The sequence below is a fragment of the Staurois parvus genome, unplaced genomic scaffold, assembly GCF_062004578.1.
Source record: "Staurois parvus isolate SC_StPar_1 unplaced genomic scaffold, SC_StPar_1.0 ptg000097l, whole genome shotgun sequence".
NCBI lineage: Eukaryota > Metazoa > Chordata > Amphibia > Anura > Ranidae > Staurois > Staurois parvus.
Genome location: NW_028317893.1, coordinates 5,681,118 through 5,700,839, shown reverse-complemented (window position 1 = coordinate 5,700,839; position 19,722 = coordinate 5,681,118). Strand labels below are relative to the sequence as shown.

Genomic DNA, 19,722 nt, shown 5'->3' with positions numbered 1-19,722 from the left:
ACACACTATGGAGGCATGGTCCACTGTTGTCACCATCAGAAATCTACCCTGAGGACTACCATGCAGATGTTGCTGGAGTGCCTGCATATAGACAGGAAGTGGCTGCAAGCAGCACTAAAATTCAACAAAGGATGAAAAAGGTGAAACAGTATTTTAACAAAAAAAAAAACAGAAATGTGATAATCAGTGCTTTAGCAAACTAAGGGTCATTCAGTTAGAATTGACATCTACTTTTAAAGAGACTCTGTTGGCCTCTTTAAAACCCTAAAGGCCTCTTCACATGTTACCATTCTTGTGTGCTGTGTTAATGCACACATGTTTTGTCACACCTTATAGCCCCTTTCACATGGGCTGGATCTGGTTTTGCTCAGCAGGGGATCCATCCACTGATCCACTGCTGAGCTGAGCGGAGCTGCAGGATGATAGGTCCGTGTCCACTTTGTTAATACAGAGTGGACATAGACACAGCCTGCCCTCATCTATGGGCAGTCAGATGTAAACGTCCGTCTGTCCGTTTACACCCAACTGTCCTCCGATCCAATGCTGCCTAACGTAGGGGCACAACCCCCCATTTCCATTTATGTTTGCCAGACCTGAGGTAGCCACGTGTAAATGGACACAAGTCTATTTACATTTGACTGCCCATAGGAGGATGGAAGGTCCTTTTTTCAGGTGGAATGCCCATGTGAAAGGGGCCAAAGTTGAACTATGCTCACCTTCACTCCAGCAATGCGATGTCCCAGAGCTCCCTGCCTGCAGCTGACATCTATGACTGGTCTCCTCAAGGTACCGATCCTTGGCCCTTTTCATTGGCTGGGCAGAGATGACATCACTCCAATGTACGTGCTGGAGTTCATTCACCACAGCATTGATGAAAATTGTACACTGATCTGCATGTGCACAGCTCAGTGTTCAGAGTGGACAGATAGCTAAGAAACTATAATGCAGAAGGTTCACATCTGTGCAGGTGATTGCCACTGCAGGACTTCCCGTTTCCACAGCTGCAACCACCCACTCAGAAAAACACAGGAGATGCGTGCGGATGGCATTATTTCTAATGGAATGTCGCATGCACTGGAAATTGTTCCTGCACTGGGAACCGTACTGCACTTGCAGTTCCCGTGTGGGCTGCGATTTCTAAAATGCTTCAGGGACCCTTTCTTTATATTTTAGGATTCACAGCAGCCCATTCAAATGAATAGGCCTCCAAGCCCATACAAAACGTGGCTCTCAGAGCCACATCAGTGTGAATCTAGACAAGAGACATAGGGGTTGATTTACTAAAACTAGAGCATGCAAAATTTGTTGCAGCTCTGCATAGAAACCAATCAGCCTCCAGCTTTTTTGTCAAAGCTTAATTGAACAAGCTGAAGTTAGAAGCTGATTGGCTACAACACACAGCTGTACCAGATTTTGCGCACTCCAGTTTTAGTAGATCAGCAATATAGTATGTCTCTTCTGCAATAAAATCCTGCATGTTTGACAATCTTATGTTTTAATGTGTGTTGGGTTAAGGCAGCCCTTTCAAAATGCACAAGAACAGACAAACTTACATGCAGCAATTTTTCCAACGTGGTGCCCTGCAAGACGTGTGTTAGAGCTGTGTTATCTTAGTGCTTTAGGAATGGCAGCTGTCCGCTGATGGTTAGGGACAGATGTCTGACATCAGACACAGACAGCATCAAGAGTCGGACATCTGTCTCTAACCACAGCATGTGCAGATACATGAGAACAGCTGCAGCTCCTGTCACCCTGTCACCCCTCTGGTTCCCTCACTTTGGAGGGAATTCTTCTCACATCCTGTTGGGCTTTGGGATAGTGAAAGGAAATCTCCCAATGGGACACAGATGGGAAATTAACTCTCCTTCACTCTATCCCCCCGTAAAAAAAAAAAATTGCCCTCAGTTCTACTTGAAGATAAAGGTGTTGTGGCACTGTAGGTATATATATATATATATATATATATATATATACATATATATATATATATATATATATACCTTATATGTGTGTGTCCGTTAAAGAAGAAGTCCATTCAAATCCTGGTTATACTTAACCCTGCTCCCACCCCCATTCTAACCCCTATTCTAACTACCCTGTAAAGGAAAGATGTCTATACTTACCTGTTCTTAAGGCGTTCTGGTCCGGTCACATGATCCCTCCAGCACCAACATCAGTATACAGGAGAGATCATTGACAATGGTTGCAGAGCCTGGGCAATGATGTCATCCATAGACTTTACTAAAGGGCATGCGTCGTCAGCTGTCCCTCCTCTACACTGAAGCAGGTGCTGGGAGACGATTATGTGACCGGATCAGAACAGGAATAATAAATATACATATCTTTCTGATGGCTTCTGCTGCTGCCACTCTGTCCTGTGAGGAGGGAGACAGTGGAGAAAGCCGCTGCTCTCAGGCACATTGCTGGATCGGGATCAGTTTTAGGTAAGTATAAGGGAGATTTGGGGGGATCCTGTGCACAGATTTTTTTTACCTTAACATCTTCCCACCCAAGCTATAGTAACATGATGGCCGGGAGGGGCATTTGCTGTTCTGGGAGGACGCCATATGACATCCTCCCTTGAACGCGCCTTGCAATTGACCCTCGGTTCACACTGCTGCGCAATCTGTCACTGTCTGAGTACCAATCTATTAGTGTACCGACCAGGGGCAGACTGACAACTCATGGGGCCCCCGTGTCCTCTCCCACACCCGAAAAAGCCAGTGAAAGGTACCAGGGACATCTCATGGGGCCCCCTACTGACCCTGGGCCCTCGGGCAGTGCCTGAGTGACTAAATGGTCAGTTCACCCCTGGTACTGACCCGCTGCTGGTACCATGTGACCCATTACAGCAGATCACATCAGTTGTACACAATGCATGGCGTTCATTCATTCCATTCATTGTGTACTATTGTGTTGATCTCTGTGATTGGTCGCAGTGATCACATGGTACAGACAGGGCCAATTACAGCCCATCTGTACTATGTGATTACATAGTCAGGGGTGGACTGACAACTCATGGGGCCCCCGGGCAATAGGGGATCATGGGGCCCCCCGTGTCCTCGCCCACACCCAAAAAAGCCTATAAAAAAGGTACCAGGGACATCTCATGGGGCCTCCTACTGACCCCGGGCCCTCGGGCAGTGCTCGAGTGCTCAAATGGTCAGTCCGCCCCTGTACACAGCTAATCACAATAGTAAACAATGAATGAATAGATTTCATTCAGAAAAAAAATGGTTGTTTATAACAGTGAAATTTTCTGGTATAAGTACTGATAGTGTGTGGAAAAAAATCTCGATCACCTCCCCTGAGTATTGCACTGGTCACAGTATGTATAAAAAGTCGTAAGAAAAGAAAAAAAAAATATTTTAAAATTGGAAAAAAATATATATTTTTTCCATACTGTCACCAGTTTCCCTGATCACTGCTACATCAGGTAATTGATAACGCTCAACTACACTGGTGACAGTGTGAAAAAAAAATTGTTTAAATTCCTTCATTTTCCAAAAAATTGTGACAAAAAACTACAACTTCATAAGCCTAGGTTCACACTTGTGCGGCTCTCAATATCACATGTGATTCGCACAGGAACCACACCGCATTCCCGTGCAAATCACATGCAATTTGTGTGCGGTGCGATTGGATCCATACATTATGAATGGCTCAAATCGCAGTGCACCCGCACCAAAAAGGTGCAGGACCCTTTTTTGGGTCGCACTAGAATTGGATTGCATGGGTATTCACACCTATGCGATCCGATTCTGCACAATGCACCGCGTTTTGCAGACTGATTTCGGGGTGTTGTTAACATACACACCCGCATCGGTTCACATGAACGGGTACGATTCTGATGCAGTGCGGAATTCACACAGAAAACGCTGTGAATTCCGCACCACATCAGTGTAAACCAGGGCTTAAACTCGCCATGCCTCTTACTAAATACCTTGGACTGCCTATTTGCCAAAAAGGGGTAATTTGGTGGATATTTCTACTGTTCTGGCATTTTTGGGCCCTTAAGAAATGAGATTGGCCATCAGTACATCAGGGCTGATCAATTTTCAGACATACAGCGGGTAAAATAAGTATTGAACACATCACCATTTTTCTAGGTAAATATTTTTCTAAAGGTACTATTGATATGAAATTTTCACCACATGTCAGTAACAACCCATGCAATCCATACATACAAAGAAACCAAAATAAGTAAGTTCAGACATTAATTTATGTGTAATAAAATGGAATGTCACAGAGAGAAAGTATTCAACACATGAAGAAAGGGAGGTGCAAAAAGGTATGGAAAGCCAAGACACCAGTTCAAATCTATCAGTAATTACAAAGCAATCCTGGCCCTTGTCAGTGCAAATATAATATCAGCTGGTTCAGTTTCAACTGATGGCCTATAGAAAAGGTGTCTCATTACCAAGGTGTCACACAAGATACATCTCATGAGGGGTAAAAGCAAAGATCTCTCTAAAGACCTTTGCAAACTTATTGTTGCAAAAAACATACTGATGGCATTGGTTACAGACGGATTTCTGAATGCTCCAGTGAGCACTGTTGGGGCCATAATCCGGAAGTGGAAAGAACATCATTTCACCATAAATCGGCCATGACTTGCAAGATTTCTGACAGAGTAATGAAAAGAATTATCAGAAGAGTTGTCCAAGAGCCAAGGACCACTTGTAGAGAGCTTCAGAAAGACCTGGAATTAGCAGGTTCAATTGCTTCAAAGAAAACAATAAGTAATGTTCTCAACCACCATGACCTGTATGCATGCTCACAACCCAAGACTCCATTGCTGAAGAAAAAGCATGTTGAAGCTCGATTAAAGTTTGCTGTACAACATCTAGACAAGCCTGTGAAATATTGGGAGAATAAAGTCTGGTCAGATGAGACCAAAATTGAACTCTTTGGATGCCATAAAACACACCATGTTTGGAGGTCAAATGGCACATAAATACTGTGCTGTGCACATAAATACACACATAAAAAAATTGTTTACATTTTATGTATTTTTCTGTATACAACCTAAAATTATAGAAAGAAAAGATCAAAACTCCAGTACCTGGGACAATAAACAAACTCGCAAAAATTACAGGGACACAGTGATGACTATTGTTGGCCTTCATATAAAAATGCTGGTTGCCTGACAGTTATGTAACCAACTACAATTAAGTGACTCAGGAAACTTGATGCACTTTCATAGTTAGATGAGTGGACGGGTCACAATGGAAGTTGAGAAAGAAAGAAGTGGTGTCACCTGCCTGGCTTTGCATTGTGACAGGGGTATGTGAATCATCAGACCAGCTAAGCAGAGGATTTGCTAACTCGCTGTTTTCCCCAGAAAGTGTGTCATTTATGATCCCTGAGATCAGACAGGAGATGGGTCATGCGCCATGGGGGGTCATAAACCAGCTGATATGTTTGCATCAGTCAGGAGAGAAAACAAGTGATTAATGTATAAGGAATATTTCTGTAGGTTTTCCTATTTTGTTATCAATGTTTTATAGATATTGATACTGTTCCTTTAAGTGCTATATATTAGATATGCTTAACCCCTTCCAGTTCTTGAACAGGGTCTTTACCCCTGGGGGGGGGCAAGAGGGACCAGCCAATCACAGGACTAATTCCCGATCATTGGTAGAGACTGGGATCTGTCTTTGAGGGATGGATGCAAATGTGCGGTGTGGGAGTGTTAAAGTCCGCTATCTTTGCACTGAAAACATGCATACTCGCCAACCGTCCCGGATTTGCTGGGACAGCCACTTTTTTTTGTATGCTGTCCTGCCATGGCTCCATCCCAGCCTGTGTCCCAGGACAAGGGTTAGAAAAGCAGAAAATGAGACTCCCTGCTTCTGAAAGCATCTAGAGCAATAAAAAAAATTCCCTGACCTTGTTAGTTCAGCAGAACAGAAAAGCAACTATTTCTGCATTTTGGAATGTGGTAGAGTAATCTGCAGCGCTGCTGTTTCTGATTATTAAACTAAAGACCCGGCCTCTTTTATATCAGTCCATTGAGTTGTTTTGGCAGATTGACATAGAAGAGGCTGGAACTTTAATTTATTTATCTAGATTCTTTCAGAGGTAGACAGTCCCATTTGCTAATTACAAAAAACCTCCTGCGCTCACAAGGACTCCTACCCTATAACCTTAAGCTGCTGACACTAAGCTTATACCCAAAATAAGTGAATAAACAGTGCAAAAATTATGAGTGCAGCGCTAATTAGTATCTAATAGAACCGTAATACAATATATACTCAATCCCCAAAATAAATCCAAGATACTCAATACATATACAGTGTCATGCATGTATTCCCTCATGGGGAATATCTCGTGCAAAAACGTGAAAATAAAGTAATATATACTATAATAACATATATACTAATAATAAACAGTGTCACACAAAAAGTGCACAAAGGAATAAACGATAGTTCAAATACGAGAAAAGTCCAAAGTTAATAATAATAATAATACTGATGATGCTGTGCTTAATGATGAACTTCACACTCCACTCTTCATGCAAAATTATGTGCAGTGTACGTGATGCACACGTGACAATCCTTAACAGCCAAAATGCCCCCTCACCTCCTTCCTTAGACCCCAAGGGGCCAGCACGCTTTCAGGATCACACGATCCTATCAGTATGGATCACTCTCTAGAAAATATCTTCCTCCTCCAGCGTCCACCAGTTTAGCAGCCAGCTCCTCCCAGGGTCATAGTAAGACACAAGCAGAGACCCTCCATAGTGCAACCAATTTTATTGGTAATAGGTATAAAAAGTAGATTTCCACTCACAAAATGATGAATCTTCCAGCCTCCTACCACATGCTATGGGTGTACTGCATGGGTAATACACAGGGTGTTCCAATATGGCCCCCACGCCGGAAATGACGTCACCACGATTACAGGAAGCTCCTCCCCACGTACCTTCCACAAATCTTAATCAATGCACTCACATTGTTAAAATCAAAAAAACGCTTTCAGTGATAAATGCCTGTATCAGCCGTTGGCATATGTACTTGCCGCTTGTTCTCTAACCCCCTGATGAAGCCATGTGTCCTATGGCGTGATGCGTAGGGGTGGGGCTACGAAGTCACTCGGTTTCAGAGAGAACAAGTGGCAAGTACATATGCCAACGGCTGATACAAGCATTTATCACTGAAAGCGGTTTTTTGATTTTAACAATGTGAGTGCATTGATTAAGATTTGTGGAATAAAATAAAGTCTGTTTTAAGGATAAAGCACTATGTTGCTATTGTCTCCTTTCACACTGAGGAACGTATAAGGAGGATTGTGCTAGTGATTCAAAGCAGCTGAAGGAGGGAGAAATCCTTGCAGAGATATACAGCGTTTAAAGGGGAAAGGTGTTTGCAAGAAGTACCCAACATCCATCATATACTGCAGCAATCCTAGTAGGTTCCAGGATATGTGAACCAAAAGCTTATTAAGCCTGTATAATAGGCTTAGAAGGAGGTGAGCGCAAATCTATTTTCACTGAAGGATTCACGGAAAGTCACTGTATTATCTTTTAATCACTTTATCACAAATTTGGACTTTTTTTGGATAATGGATTTATTTTTTTGTTTTTTTATTATGATCACTTTATTGATATATTGAATTTTTTTTGTCAGTTTGTATATATAATAGTATATTTCACACACTTTATATAGTTGGATAATAGGAGCGCAACATTTATAGATATATCATCCCTATATACGTATACCTTTGGGGAAGTGACCTGTCATAATGTCTATGGCCATCCCTACACATGTGTACATATGGGGAGGTGATCCGTCATCAATGTGCATGGCCATCCCTATACATGTATACATATGGGGAAGTGACCTGTCATAATGTCTATGGCCATCACCTATACTTATGTACATATGGGGAGGTGAACCGTCATCAGTGTCTATGGCCATCCCTATACATGTGTACATATGGGAATGTGACCCGTCATCAATGTCTATAGCCATCCCAATACCTGTGTAACTATGGGAAGGTGACCCGTCATCAATGCCTATGGCCATCCCTATACACGAGTACATATGAAGAGGTGACCTGTCATCACTGTTTATGGCCATCCCAATACATGTTTACATATGGAAATGTGACCCATCATCAATGTCTATGGCCATCGCTATACACGTGTACATATGAGGACCACTATCCCCTCCCTCCTAGATTGTAAGCTCCGAGGAGCAGGGCCCTTGAACCACTCGTGTATCGCATTGTATTGGTATTGTACTGTCGCATGTATTGTCTCCCATTGTAATGTACAGCGCTGAGCGAACTGTTGGCGCTTTAAAAATACTGTATAATAATAATAATAATGAGGAGGAAACCCGTCATCAATGTCTATGGCCATCCCTACACACGTGTACATATGGGGAGGTGACCTGTCATCAATGTCAATGACCATCCCTATACATATGTACATATGGGGAGGTGACCTGTCATCAATGTCCATGGCCATTCCTATACAGGTGTACTGTACATAGGGGAATGTGACCCGTCATCAAATGTCTATGGCCATTCCTATACATGTTTACATAATGAAATGTGACCCATCATCAATGTCTATGGTTATCCCTATACATGTGCCCATATGGGGAGGTGACCCATCATCAATGTCTATGGCCATCCCTACACACGTGTACATAAGAGGAGGTGACCCATCATCAATGTCTATGGCCATCCCTACATGTGTATATAAGGGGAGGTGACCCATCATCAATGTCTATGGCCATCCCTATACATGTGTACCTATGGAAATTTGACCCGTCATCAATATCTTTGGCCATCTCTGTACATGTTTACATATGGGAATGTGACCCTTCATCAATGTCTATGGCAATTCCTACACACATGTAGATATGAGAAGGTGACCCGTCATCAATGTGCATGGCCATCCCTATGCACGTGTATATATGGGGAGGTGGCCTGTCATCAGTGTCTATGGCAATCCCTACACATGTGTACATATGGGAATGTGACCCGTCATCAATATCTATGCCCATCCCTATACATGTGTACATATGGAGAGGTGACCTGTCATCAATGTCTATGACCATCCCTTTACATCCGTACATATGGAAAGGTGACCTGTCATTAGTGTCTATGGCCATCCCTATACATGCTTACATATGGGAATGTGAGCCATCATCAATGTGTATGGCCATCCTACACATGTGTACAAAATTGTGGGTTGTCACCAGAACAGGAATTAAAGGGGAAATCTTCAAATGGGGACACTAGTTCTAGTGATAATCAGGGATTCCGTCACTTTGGGAGATTTCTCTCACTTCCTGCTTCGGTTATGGGACAGGAAGTGATGGGAAATCTCCCCAATGGGGACACAGAAAACCTGAAAGGTGTTATAACTCTCCATTACTCGATCATAAATGAAAAACAAAATCTTTGCATTTAGTTATTTTTTAACTTTCTGGTATGTGGGGGACTCAGTCTAATAGAGGGTGCAGCATTTTACACACACTTAGCGTGGGTATAGTGTCTGAAGACACAAGAAACTGCTATTGCCAAAGAGTTGGAGGGGTGAGAGCTCAGTAATTTTTCGGGTAATTTTAACCCTTTCCCTGCTGGACATTTCTATTTTTCCATTTTGGGCACACGTGCTAATTGCTCATTTCTGCTCTCAAAGCATTACATAGTCTTTGAAATTATTAAGGCCCTATTCACACCTCTGACATACACCTGTGTGGAAAATGCCCATTTTTTTCTAGCATTTTTTTTTCTGCGACAAGCATAGAATAGCCCATTGATTTCAATTGGCTGTCCTATGCGTGGCAAAGTAGCTCATGGTGTGTTCCAGTTTGCTTGTTTTATTCACACGCATTGGCTTTTCATGCTTGGGGTGCCATTTAAAATTAATGGCACCGCAAGCATGACACACTTGTTTTTTGCATGTTCCAGGAATGCGTGGAAACATGCATTTCTCTGCGCATGATTAGAGCACACAGATGTGAACAGAGACTAACTGATATGCTGGAGCAACACAGCAAACTGCTGCATTTAGTCAACTTTCTGAAGCAGATGTGGTATACATGAAACACGTCATAGCGGGATGCGTTGTTGGTCCAAATTTCCTGTTAATATTATTATTTGTCTTTATTTTGCTTTGCTGTTGCAATTTTTACTTTTTCAGCACTTTTTCAAGAGACCAGACAGGACGCCGAGCCTGAGCTGGAGAGTCTGTGGAATGACCCCGTTTGCAGAGAAAGACAGACCGCTATGGTCTGCTGGACAACATTAATTGTGTGAGAGAGACCCATGCACCCACTAACCAAGTGAATACTGATATTTTGCTACCTCAGCTATCTACCTACACAGTTGTGAACATTACATATACAGTGGGGACAAAAAAGTATTTAGTCAGCCACCAATTGTGCAAGTTCTCCCACTTAAAAAGATGAGAGAGGCCTGTAATTGGCATCATAGGTAGACCTCAACTATGAGAGACAAAATGAGAAAAAAATCCAGACAATCACATTGGCTGATTTGGAAAGAATTTATTTGCAAATTGTGGTGGAAAATAAGTATTTGGTCACCTACAAACAAGCAAGATTTCTGGCTCTCACAGACCTGTACCTTCTTCTTTCAGAGGCTCCTCTGTCCTGCACTCATTACCTGTATCAATGGCCCCTTTTTGAACTTGTTATCAGTATAAAAGACACCTGTCCACAACCTCAAACAGTCACACTCCAAACTCCACTATGGTGAAGACCAAAGAGCTGTCGAAGGACACCAGAAACCAAATTGTAGACCTGCACCAGGCTGGGAAGACTGAATCTGCAATAGGCAAGCAGCTTGGTGTGAACAAATCAACTGTGGGAGCGATAATTACAAAATGGAAGACATACAAGACCACTGATAATCTTCCTCAATCTGGGGCTCCATGCAAGATCTCACCCCGTGGGGTCAAAATGATCACAAGAATGGTGAGCAAAACTCCCAGGACCACACGGGGGGACCTAGTGAATGACCTGCAGAGAGCTGGGACCAACGTAACAAAGGCTACCATTAGTAACATTAGATGATATATGACTGCACCAGTATTTGAGGTGGTGCAATATCCCTTACTTAAATGTCAACTTATGTGGGCCACATATGTTGTATGTGACCTTCCCAAGAATTGAAAAAAGGGAAATAATGACGTGTATTCCACACGGCTTCACTTTACAATAAAAAACGCACAATATGAATGCACAATACAGTCCAGTCATCAAAGAAGCACAAATAAGTATATCTTGATAAGATCCTTATGATGCATGTAGTCCGGCGTTGTGCAGAAAAAATGAATGAATAAATTGCGCACTCACCGGAAGCACAATTTAAATTGTGCGTTTGTATCTCATACACCAAGGATCACTCCGGCTGTAGATGGAAGGAAGCTCTGAACAGGTGGTTCTGTGATGGAAGGTAACACATCAGGGGGTTCCTTATGGCAGACAGGCTCCAAAGAGGATCAGTGTAGTATTTAAATCAAATTTAAAAGGATTTATTGTATATTAGAGCAAAAACACTTAACATGAGTATGAGGATAAAATCAATCCTTGTGCACTAAGGATATCATAAATTACACACTGACCAGCTGGTATAGAAGAGTGGCCGCCGGACCTCCTTGATCCGGCGGCTTGACGTCACGGCTAGCAGGGGCTCCTCCTTGACGCGCGTTTCGTATCACACGTACATCATCAGAAGGAATAAGAGCCAATGTTAAGTGTTTTTGCTCTAATATACAATAAATCCTTTTAAATTTGATTTAAATACTACACTATGGGTATTCCTTTTTGCTCCACATCGAGCATTTAATTCCTCAGGACCACCAGGTGACTATCCCAAGGCCCAGAGTAATATTCAGCTGATCCTGTTTGGAGCCTGTCTGCCATAAGGAACCCCCTGATGTGTTACCTTCCATCACAGAACCACCTGTTCAGAGCTTCCTTCCATCTACAGTATGAGATACAAGCGCACAATTTAAATTGTGCTTCCGGTGAGTGCGCAATTTATTCATTCATTTTTTCTGCACAACGCCGGACTACCTGCATCATAAGGATCTTATCAAGATATACTTATCTGTGCTTCTTTGATGAGTGGACTGTATTGTGCATTCATATTGTGCGTTTTTTATTGTAAAGTGAAGCCGTGTGGAATACACGTCATTATTTCCCTTTTTTCAATTCTTGGGAAGGTCACATACAACATATGTGGCCCACATAAGTTGACATTTAAGTAAGGGATATTGCACCACCTCAAATACTGGTGCAGTCATATATCATCTAGCGCTGCACTATCTATCTTATATTGTCTATTTGAAGGTTCATGGTTTTTCCTTTTTAGTGTATCAGCTGCTGTGTTGGTTAGCGCTCACTGAATCCCTCATTATTATACCATTAGTAACACACTACGCCACCAGGGACTCAGATCCTGCAGTGCCAGACGTGTCCCCCTGCTTACGCCAGTACATGTCCGGGCCCATCTGAAGTTTGCTAGAGAGCATTTGGATGATCCAGAAGAGGATTGGGAGAATGTCATATGGTCAGATGAAACCAAAATAGAACTGTTTGGTAGAAACACAACTCGTCGTGTTTGGAGGAGAGAGAATGCTGAGTTGCATCCAAAGAACACCATACCTACTGTGAAGCATGGGGGTGGCAACATCATGCTTTGGGGCTGTTTCTCCGCAAAGGGACCAGGACGACTGATCCATGTACAGGACAGAATGAATGGGGCCATGTATCGTGAGATTTTGAGTGCAAACCTCCTTCCATCAGCAAGGGCATTGAAGATGAAATGTGGCTGGGTCTTCCAACATGACAATGATCCCAAACAATGAAGGATTGGCTTCGTAAGAAGCATTTCAAGGTCCTGGAGTGGCCTAGCCAGTCTCCAGATCTCAACCCCATAGAAAACCTTTGGAGGGAGTTGAAAGTCCGTGTTTCCCAGCGACAGCCCCAAAACATCACTGCACTAGAGGAGATCTGCATGGAGGAATGGGTCAACATACCAGCAACAGTGTGTGCCAACCTTGTGAAGACTTACAGGAAACGTTTGACCTCTGTCATTGCCAACAAAGGATATATAACAAAGTATTGAGATTAACTTTTGATATTGACCAAATACTTATTTTCCACCATAATTTGCAAATAAATTCTTTCCAAATCAGCCAATGTGATTGTCTGGATTTTTTTTCTCATTTTGTCTCTGATAGTTGAGGTCTACCTATGATGCCAATTACAGGCCTCTCTCATCTTTTTAAGTGGGAGAACCTGCACAATTGTTGGCTGACTAAATATTTTTTGCCCCACTGTAGTTGTCTCAGTTTGTGGCCTAGTTCTCGCAGCCACCTTCATTAAAATACATCTACATTACAGTTTAATGTACAACCTGACAGCAGGACATAGAGTTGCAGGCCAGGATACAACAGTGCCAACTGAAACAGCAAGTTTCCCTTCTACAACAAAGCAGGATTCCCATTACTGTATATATTTGCCTTTGATGTACAGAGGAAGCTGTCTTAGCCTATAGACATTTATGCCAATTGTTGCTATTCATAACTTCAAGCCTGCCCCATGTTTAGAGCTTTAAAGGGGACCCTGCCCTAATTCGCTACCATCAAGAGGAAAAGTGTTAAATCTCCCTTGTTCCTTCACTATCTTTGTGTTGCCATCCCAAGGAACTATATTCTACACCTCAACTCAACTTCATACCAACTGGGCCCCAACAAGCGCGCAGAAGACACTATAGTATTCTTAAAGGGACAGTGTTCAATTTCAAATGAGAATCTTCTTTCCTTCACAAGTAATCCTTGTCATCTTGTTCTGAGGGCCCAGAGTGAGCTCACCTGTTTCTTGATAGTTGTTTCTGCCTACTGGGGATTCAGCAGTCCCCTCATATTGGAGGCAGTGGATTATTTCTGAAAGCAGGCCTGCCAACAGTTATTGTTGCTTTATGGTGAAGGTCGTTACTTTTTGCTCATAATTACCAAGAGTGATTATATTTACTGCATATATCAGTGTCATTTGTTCTTTTTGACCAAGTTACCTTTAATTCCAAAATAAACTTCATATTGGTCTATACTAACTTGTGTGTGTGAGTCCATTTTACATTTGTGATTTACTTTGGTAACAAGAGCACGGTGGTGTCAGCAGAGGTTGAGCTTTCAAGAAGATGTTTCTCTGCTATCAGCATGCGTCACTTCTGACAAGTTTTCCTGACTCCGAGAAAAAAGGTGACATGGGAGGGACCTCCAGCAGATTGGCAGTCTCAGCCCTGTACTTGAGTGGAGGTGGGGGGGTCCCTAGCTTCCAATCAGCTCTCACTGAGGTCTGCAGTGTGCAACTTCAGCTCCCTGTTCCCCTGCTTTTTGAGAGCTCAGGCAAGATTTATAAAATCAGCACTTTGAACTGATATAGAGAAGAGATTATTGCGGATAAACAGGTACAACTTATGTAGGCTGATTTGTCTCTTCTCTGTGTATCACCTGAGGACTGTCACTTCACTAGGTATAGTTAGGGTTTACAACCAATCCTGTCACATACTATTTACCTATAACGTACAGCGCTAATTTTTTGTTGGCTTAGTCCTAAATTTGGGGCTGGTAAAATGGTAAACTGGTGCAAACTAACTCTTTACTAGGGATGGGCTATATATTTGAGTCAAACTTAAGCGCAACGATCCACAATGCATTGTGCTCTCGTCACTCACACATGGGAGCTCCCGGTTAAGCACCCAGGTCTGAAGGAATAGCGCAGGTATCCCATTCCTTTAGAATGCATGAGCCGGTGATGTCTCCGACTGCTGTTCACTGAAATACCTCCTAAACGGTGCACATTTAGGAGATATTCATTTTACCTACAGGGAAGATTTATTCTAAGCTCACCTGTAAGTCAAAGAACAGACTTTACTAGTCCATTCTAGCCATAGACCTCCTCTGTAACTCTAAACAGGTAACCTGCCAAATTTATTAAAGCGTCACCTATGGAGATTTTTTAAGAACCGTAGTTTGTCACCATTCCACAAATGTGTGCAATTTTAAAGCATGACATGTTAGGTATCTTTTTACTCGCTGTAATATCCTCTTTCATATTAAAAAAAAACATTGGGGTAACTCTTGTGTTTTTTTTTTAATTCACTAAAGTGTATTTTTTCCAAAAAAATTGTATTTCAAAAACTGCTGCGCAAATGCCATGTAATATAATGAATTGCAACGATCGACATGTCATTCTCTAGGGTCTTTGCTTGGTGTTAACTGCTTTAGCTCTGCCCCATAGCAGAAAGACTGCTACAGGGTGGCAGCTGTGCGCAAAATCACGTATATATACGTGATTTTCAATTTCCGGGTAGGAGGCGCGCGAGCGCCCTACCTGTGTCGCCATTCGTAGGCGCTGCTGTCAATCACCTGGTCCCGGTGGTGATTACTCACCGGTGTCCAGTGATTGCCGAGGATCTCCAATGGGGTGGGGGGGGGGGGGGGGAGAGAACTGTTAGTAAACAAAATAGTTCTCCTCCCTGTCAGCTCATGCACACTGCTTTGCATGGCTGTGCTGTGCACAACCATGCAAAGCAGTGTGCTTATAGTGAAGCACAAACACAGAACATGATGTAAAATGGCACACAGTTAACCCTTTGCTCGCCCCACGTTAACCCCTTCCTCCCCAGTGACAGTACAGTGTCATTGGTTTTTATTAGCACTGATCACTGTATTGGTGTCACTGAGGATGTCAGTGACATCAAGTCAGTTCCCCCCAGTGTCAGAATGCCCACCGCAGTCCCGCTATAAGTCACTGATCGCTACCATTACTAGTGAAAAAAAAAAAATAAGGCCAGTATATATACCGCCACTTGTAAATGCTATAACTTTGACGTAAACTAATTAATTTACACGTATTGGGATTTTTTTTTTTTAGCAAAGACATGTAACAGAATACATTTTGGCCTAAATTTATGACGAAATTTGATTTTTACATTTTTTTTACTGGACATATTTAATAGTAAAAAGTAAAAAATACAGTTTTTTTTCTCAAATTATATATATTTTTATACAGCGCAAAAAATAAAAAAACGCACAGGCGATCAAATACCACCGAAAGCTCAATTCGTGGGGAAAAAGGACATAAATTTCATTTGGGTGCAGCATTGCAGGACCGCGCAATTGTCAGTTAACCACTTCACGTCCGCCCTCTAGCAGAAATACTGCTACAGGGCGGCACGGATGAGCAAAATCACGTATATATGATTTTGCATTTCCAGGTAGGGGGCGCGCCCTACCCGCGCCACCATTCACGTTCATGGCTGTCAATCACCGGGTCCCGGCCGGTAATTACTCACCGGTGCCCGGTGATTTCCGAAGATCTCTGACGGGGAAGAGTACTGTTTTGTTTACTAACAGTCCTCCTCCCTGTCAGTTCAGGCATTACTGTGAAGCACACTGACACAGCCCCTTAGTAAAGCACTCCCTGCACATAGTTAACCCTTTGATCACCCCTTATGTTAACCCCTTCCTGCCCAGTGCCATTAGTACAGTGTCAGTGCTTTTTTTTTTTGTGGTGTCACTGGGGATGTCAGTGACACCAAGTCAGTTCCCACCAGTGTCAGAATGTCCGCCGCTGTGTAGTCCAGGAGGCAAGAGAGTTTGAGGCTTATTCCTCCCCCTTTTTCGAGAAGACTTCCCTTCCCCACTTTTGGAAAGCAACCTGTGCCTGACTATATCTGATGATTGTTAGTACCTGGCCAATAGGTTTTTGTTTAAATGAATGATGACTTTGTCTTCTGCAAGTCTTCAAATGTATTTGGACTCTTTCTTAATCGATGATCACTTCTTATGGTTGGTCAAGGTATCTCCTCGTTCATCCAGATACTACTGATCTATATTTATCAGGAGCTATCCAGGAATGTGCTGGTATCATCAACTGGGATTTATGTGTTGTTCCCTGAAGTGGGCTGTGCCCCACAAAACGCGTTGGAATTTACAAGCAAAACGCCTTTCATGGTCTCAAGTGGATATCAATCAATCAATCATTTGTTTCTCAACACCCATGACATTGTCTAGTTAGGTGTTTTTTCAATACTATTACATGTCTCCACTGTTAACCATGCATCTTTATTTTTTTCAATAGTCTCTCTGTTCTTATGTAATGGCTGCTGTTCATTGCCGGTGACACCCGTGACGCCCCAGCGTCTAGGACATCAGCCACGGCTAACTGCGACCTTTCTTTTTTGTTGATTGTAATTTGCCTATCAACGTTTTCCACCTATAGGTGGTTTTTTAACCTAATAAAAGGTGTTTAATTGTATCCATTGTCTATACCTGTTTACTATATTTCAAAATTTTTAATGTGGTACCTTTAAAGCCCCTTTAGCTTTTTTTGGTTGGGTCAACTATTTTCCTAGAGGTGTGATACCAGTAAAACCAATATACAAGGCTAGGTAGAGTTATTTTCTCTCCATCTCCCACCTTCTCCATATTATTGGTTGTTTATGCCATTAAAGTGGAGCTCCACCCAAAAGGGGAAGTTCCGCTTTAAGGACTGCTCCCCCGCTCCCCATTAAGGATTGGCACCTTTGGGGAGCAGAGGGTACCCAAATTTGACAGGTAGCTGCTCCCACTTCCGGTCTGATTGCCTAACGGAAGGTGTTCTCCCTCCCTGTAGTCTTTTGGGACACGTGACAGGTCTCAGAAGACTACAGGACCATTCAGGAAGTGCAGCGCTTCTCCTGCATGCGCAGTGTGTACCCGTCAGTGAAGCCGCAAGCTATCACAGTCGGGTGCCCACACTGAAGAAGCCAGCTTCCTGGAATACAGAACGGACAGTGAAACAAGCTGCGGGGGCACCGCGGGACCAAGGGACAGGTAAGTGGCTGTTTTTTAAAAGCAGCTACAGTTGTTGTTTTTTGATAGGTTGAGTGGAATGCTGCTTTAAAGTTCATAATGTAAATAAAGTAAATTGAAAAAAAAAGTAGAATGGAGGTACCATGCTTCCTGTAGAGTGGAGCTCCACTCTGCAGCTTCTGCTTGTTACATTAAAGTTCACTAAAAAAAAAAAAAGTGGAGTGGAGGTCACATGTTTCCTGTCGAAAATAGAGCTTCTTTCTGCAGCCAGAATCTAGCTGTCACTAGGCCCCGCCCCTGTCTATCGTCACTAAGCAGGGACACGGCAGCTGAGCCGTGATTGGCGCGGTTGCTGACGTCAGTAGTGTGTTCCTCCTGTGGAGGTCGTGTTGTCAGTTTTGGACTGTAGTGTGATGTCGGTGTAGTAAGTCCGGACTTCATGGCTCACCGCTGCCTGCAGCTGTCTGGGCTGTGCCGGCCTCTGAGCGGCGCTTTCCTTTCATTAGTGCCTCATAGCCGGCGCCCCGGGGCTTGCTGTGTGAGGAGGGTGAGTAACGGGAATGACCATGTCTGCTGCCCTCTGCTACTGACACAGTTCTACCACCTGCTCACCCTGTCACAGCCTTCTATGGCCAAAACACCTGGATGGGTGACACTGCAGTCTGTAGCAGGGATACATTGTGGCTTCATCTGTTTTATCACACTTGTTTTGAGAAGCTACAAAAGTGGCTGAATTCTATAAGGCTGCGGTCATGTGTTTGGCAGGTGTCTGGGTATGATTTCAAGTAGAGCCACAATCTAAATGTTTATTTTTCCCATTTTGAACACGATCCAAAAATCGCTTTAGGAGGGATCATCCAATAATCTGATCATTAGTACACAGCTTTCACCAGCCCATGAGTAGGATGACAGCACAAACGATTTTCATTTAATTGGTACAGTATTTGTCTAAACCCCCCCCCCCAAAAAAAAAAAATTGCAAGGCCAAGACCGCACATGCTCAGAAATAAAAGAATACATCACTTCCGGAGTTCTGTTGTATGAGAATTTTTGTAATGTTAGTAACTTCATTTTCAATATGAGACTAGCATGCAACAATAAGTCTGATTGTGTGTACTAGGTATAAGAGAGGGTTATAACCCCTGTCAGTATTTGTGCCATCTGTGTCCCTTTGGGTAGATTTCCTGTCACTTCCTGTCCTATAGCTAAACAGGAAGTGAGAAGCAATGCACTATATTACCAAAAGTATTGGGACACCCTTCCAAATCATTTGTATTCGGGGTTCCAATCACCTCCATGGCCACAGGTGTATAAAAGCAAGCACCTAGGTATGCAGACTGCTTCTTGTGAAAGAATAGGTCAGTGAATTCAAGCGTGGTACCGTGATAGGTTGCCACCTGTGCAGTAAGTCCATCCGTGAAATTTCCTTGCTACATGCATTTATTATTTTTGTCCAAACGGTGAACTTATCCTTTAACTTCTTGCCGACCGCGCACAGCCGAATGACGGCTTCACCGCGGCCGGCCAGTTCTGAGTGGACGTCATATGACGTCCTCCCAGAACGCGCTCTCCTGCGCGCCCCAGGGGGCGCGCACCCGGCGATCTCCGTGATCGCTGTGTCCTACGGACACAGCTGATCACGTGACGTGGTGAAAGGCCGATCCCACCGGCCTTTTACCACGTGATCAGCGGTGTCCAATGACACGCTGATCACAGGGAAATGCAAGTGGTGGTTCTCGGCTGCACTTTCCTCACGCTGTCAGATCGTGAGGAAAGTACTGCCGAGAACTGGCAGTTGTCAGAGCGGGGATCGGCACCGATCATCAGGGCACTGATGATCAGTGCCCTGATGATCGGTGCCCAGCAGTGAC

The 19,722-nt window shown here is 43.3% G+C and overlaps 1 protein-coding gene across 1 annotated transcript in view; it reads left to right on the top strand.

Annotated features, from left to right (window-relative positions):
- Positions 1-18,202: 18,202 nt before the first annotated feature.
- The window catches only part of AFG3L2 (AFG3 like matrix AAA peptidase subunit 2), a 67,144-nt gene continuing 65,624 nt past the window's right edge, over positions 18,203-19,722 (top strand). Inside the window, exon 1 of the mRNA XM_089671033.1 lies at positions 18,203-18,398. Within this exon, the coding sequence (XP_089527159.1) occupies positions 18,291-18,398 (108 nt within the window). The 5' untranslated portion in view covers positions 18,203-18,290. The remainder of the gene's footprint in view (positions 18,399-19,722) is intronic.